The sequence below is a fragment of the Oryzias melastigma genome, linkage group LG8 (assembly GCF_002922805.2).
Source record: "Oryzias melastigma strain HK-1 linkage group LG8, ASM292280v2, whole genome shotgun sequence".
NCBI lineage: Eukaryota > Metazoa > Chordata > Actinopteri > Beloniformes > Adrianichthyidae > Oryzias > Oryzias melastigma.
The window spans coordinates 22,946,995-22,951,177 of NC_050519.1; the positions used below are offsets into that span (position 1 = coordinate 22,946,995).

General features: G+C 39.7%; 1 protein-coding gene across 2 annotated transcripts in view; it reads right to left on the reverse strand.

Moving 5' to 3' along the window:
- The window catches only part of nfe2l1a (nuclear factor, erythroid 2-like 1a), a 12,093-nt gene extending 7,910 nt beyond the window's left edge, over positions 1–4,183 (reverse strand). The window contains exons 1-2 of one of the 2 annotated variants that reach the window (XM_036213378.1): positions 3,909–4,183; positions 798–1,124 (exon numbers count right to left, since the gene is read on the reverse strand). In XM_036213378.1, coding sequence (XP_036069271.1) covers positions 798–1,073 — 276 coding nt within the window. In that variant the 5' untranslated portion in view covers positions 1,074–1,124; positions 3,909–4,183. The remainder of the gene's footprint in view (positions 1–797; positions 1,125–3,908) is intronic. The other variant, XM_024271423.2, reaches the window with a different exon arrangement.

Sequence of the window (4,183 nt, forward strand, 5' to 3'; positions counted from 1 at the left end):
GGTAGTCTTAGTTTTCAGGCTTTGTTTATTTGTTTTCATTATCAGGAGCTGCTGACTCTGACGGTCGACATGTCTGGATCAGCAGTCTTCATGATTTATTTTATGTTTGGTCAAGGATCCACCATGGAGAGATAAAAGAGACACATGTGGATCTGGAGCTGCAGGTTGAAGACCTCTGGTCTAACTCTAAACCTTCCACTGGGTCTGTGCGGCCACTGACGACACAGATTTAGAAAATTATGACAAAATTTTAAGCAACTGTTTTTACTATGAATAATAATGTAAGCACACTCAGAGGATCATCTCGCTCTATACAGCATCTTTGTTTGTTTATAAAGGAACTCGCCATTTCTTCTTCTACGACTATTTCCAGCATTTTAGACGGTTCTGCGCATGTCAGAATGATTTCTTCCAAACAACCGTGTGGCCCATGTAAACATTTGTGACTATCAGATAAAGTTTTTCAGGGCCCATGTGGACAGTTCTATCCTTTGATACGATCAAGGACATTTTGCACATGTAAACGCAGCTAATATTTCATCTTCAAGACTAAGTTTACCAAAAAGTGAAAACTAAAAGATGCAGAAAATCTATCTTTACTTTTGTATTAAACCATAAAGACGTGTTTAGGCAAACCTAGACATCAGCTGATTAGTTAATGAACATGTAATTATTATTATTTTTTTAATAAAGCAAATTTCCAACGATCTAAAATGTTTCTTATTCCAAAAACAATCATCATCCCTGCAGCAGAAAAGCCTTCAGAGACAAAGGCCTCATCATTAGTGGCTTCATACCTGCAGCCGGTCCAGAGAGTGGACCTGGTTGAGCAGACGTGGTGATTGGAGGAGCTCCTGCAGGGCCTCAGATTTAGGGTGCAGGCTGTGGAACTCCTTTGGACCCCCAAGCTGGTCGTGGGGCTTCATCAGCGTAGAGGTTGAAGCAAAGACAGAGTCCTGCCAGGAAGGAGGCAGGTAAGACTCCAGACCCACGTCCACTCCGAGTCCACTGAGGCTCAGCAGGACCGCCATCTGGACCAGGCCCTCGGTGAAGAGCTTCTTCAGGGGCAGCATCTCCTGCAGGATCTCAGAGAGCCGACTGTGTCACCGCAGATAGAAGAGAATCTGCGAAACACAAAGTAAACCACAAACAACACATTAGTCCTGACAGAATAATGAGAGCTGAGCTGCTGCTTTAAAGAGGAATTCATGATAACTGTGCTGGAAAAAAGATCAATAACTCATTTCTTCTTTTAACAAACACCTTAAGTCCAAGAGAAAACAACAGATTTTAGCCCAACAGTTTATGTCCAAAATACAGCGTTTGTTCAGTTTAGCTAGTGCTAGTCTCCATTCTACTGAGGTTTCATTTGAATTTCTGCTTCCGAACCATTGGAATTCAGTTTCCTTAAACAGATAAAGATTCTCCTGGAAGTGTTATCAAAACGGACAAAAAGAGGCATTCAAAAAGACTTTCTGCTCCAGACCAGGGGTGTAGAACTCAAATCACACAGGGGGCCAAAACCAAAACACATCTCAGGTCAAACAGGATAAACATTTATGGAACACTCTAAAACTACATTTTTAAACCTGTAACTTTTTAACATAATTATGAACCAGATATATAGCATTACCTGTGATAATGCTAGTGTGAATGCTGTAAGATGAATGTGGCAGCTGAAGATGCTGAAATTGACAGTCAGCTATACTAACAAAAGGCCAAATTAGCCTAAAAAACAAACAAACAAAAAAAGAAAGCTTAGGTCAGCCAAAACAGTTAGCCTGTAGCTGAAGAAAATAGCCGAACTTCAAAAATTAAAAAAAAAAAAATTAAAAAGCCTAAATTAGCCAAAACAGCTAGCATGTAGCTGAAATATTAGCTGAACTCCAACATAGCCTAAACAAATCTTAGTGAATGTCAAAATACTCTAGAAAAGCTGTAAGAATTCCAATTTTTTTAACTTTATAACTGTACATTTATTACATAATTATGAATAATAAAAATGCAGGAATATTATTCCAGAATAAATCAACTTAAACCTTAAATAACTTTTAATATTTTACTCTCCATAAAAATAGATTTGTTCAAAATTATACAAGTTAGAAATAAGTACAAGATAACATCGGGTCATTAATAACAATAAAATAAAATGATCTGGAGGGCCGGATAGAATTACCTGGAGGGCCGGATCTGGCCCCCGGGCCTCGTCTTTGACACATGATTTAGACACTTGTGAGGGCACCAATTGATGAGGTTATGTCACATCTTTGCTCCTCACGTTCTGCTGTAACTGTAGTTGCCGGTTTAAAAAGTCCAAACTGGGCCAGACAGACATACTGATCCTGACGCACCCCGCAGAGCCGCCCTGCAGGCATATCCTTGACCATGTTCTAGAAAAAAACTGGTAACCCCCTGCTCCGGTTACTCTGATGTAACTGCCAGTGTTTGTGTGCACTGCAGCCGTGCTCGCCTCGCTCCATCACAGAGTGTATGTTTGATACCATGGCAACCAGAGAGTAGCAGCTGAAAACGCCAAACCCGAGCACGGCCCGTGAGGAAAATTCAGCTCAGAGGAGCCGCCCTGCACCACTCTTCAACTTCTTTTTTGGAAGCATAAGTAAGCTGTTATTCATGTTTCCCTCAAACAATCAGGTCAGAAGACAGAGTTGCTGCTGTTAAATACTGCACAAATCACACATTCAAATAATCCAGATGAGATCAAAAGTCATCAGATTAGTATAAAGTCAGAGGGACTTCCCTGCAGTCCACAGACGTTCAGTTTGATGAAGGAGGAAACCTTTCACACCATCATGTGGAGAATGGGTTGATGGATTTGTTGATGATCTGACTGTTTGTTCAAAGGTGAAGCATTGGTCCATGGAGACACTCGATGAAAAACGCTGAAGCTAATAGCTGAAAACGCTGAAGTTAAAAGCCAGCTAATATATTAACTAAATGCCAAATTAGCCACAAAAAAAAAACTTAGGTCAGAAAAAAATGTAGCTGAAAAATAGCTCAACTTCAAAATAGCCTAAAAAAAATCTTAATAAATGCCAAAATAGTCCAAAAAGCTAGAAGAATGCCATTTTTTAAAAACTTTAAAACCATAAATTTTTAACATGGTTATGAATAATAAAAATGCAGGAATATTATTCCAGAATAAATCAACTTAAACCTTAAATAACTTTCAATATTTTACTCTCCATAAAAATAGATTTTGTCAAAATTATACAAGTTAGAAATAAGAGAAAGATAACATCTGGTCATTAATAACAATAAAATAAAATGATCTGGAGGGCCGGATAGAATTACCCGGTGGGTCGGATTGACACATGATTTAAACTTAAACTGTCAGTCATCTCTCATGTAAACTGGTAATAAATAATGAACCAAAGTGTGTCCTCATAGCATGAGATGAAGATGTGCTGCTGCTCATATTTCAACAGTAGCTTTGCCATTTCATCAGATGTTTAAACCGTGTCTGCCATGGGTTCTCTCACAGTCCCAAATACATGTAAATACAAGAACGTTTTTGGATCCAAAGCTTTCGTTTATAAATAGGCTTTTATTGTGAAGGTCTCACTACACGTGTTTCTGGATCAGAGAGCTCTTCGCTTTAGGTTCGGTGAATCTACATGTCATTAAAACTATTTTAATTACAAAAAGGTTTGAGTTTATCATTTTAAAGACATCTCTAGTAAAACCTGCACAAGTTTTCAATCAAAAATTAGATCATTAAAGGTTTGAATTATTTTTGTCATCAGATGAAATCTCTCTGGAGTTTAAATGGATCTTTTCTTCCTGATGTTTTGATTCTGGTGTAACTGATACAAACAAACCCCTTCTGCCTCCCTGGATTCAGACCTAAATATATCCCGCCTCATTCCATGAACTCAGGACAGACTCACCGCGCGCGGCTGTCCAGGTCCGGTTCGGTTCGTCGGTTCAGCAGGTGTCAGTCTCGTCCGGCTCTCGGTTCTGATCTAACCCGCCCCGCCAGCTCAAGTCCTCTTAAATCACTGTGACCGTAACCCACAGTGACGTGAAGGCTCCTCCCGGAGCTGGGGGCGGAGCCTCAGCTCAGCTGAGTTCACACGTCACGTGATTCTGATTCAACCAGAGGCAGAAACCTGAAACATGACTGTAAACAGACTGCTGTTTATGAAACAGAAAAGTCCGAACA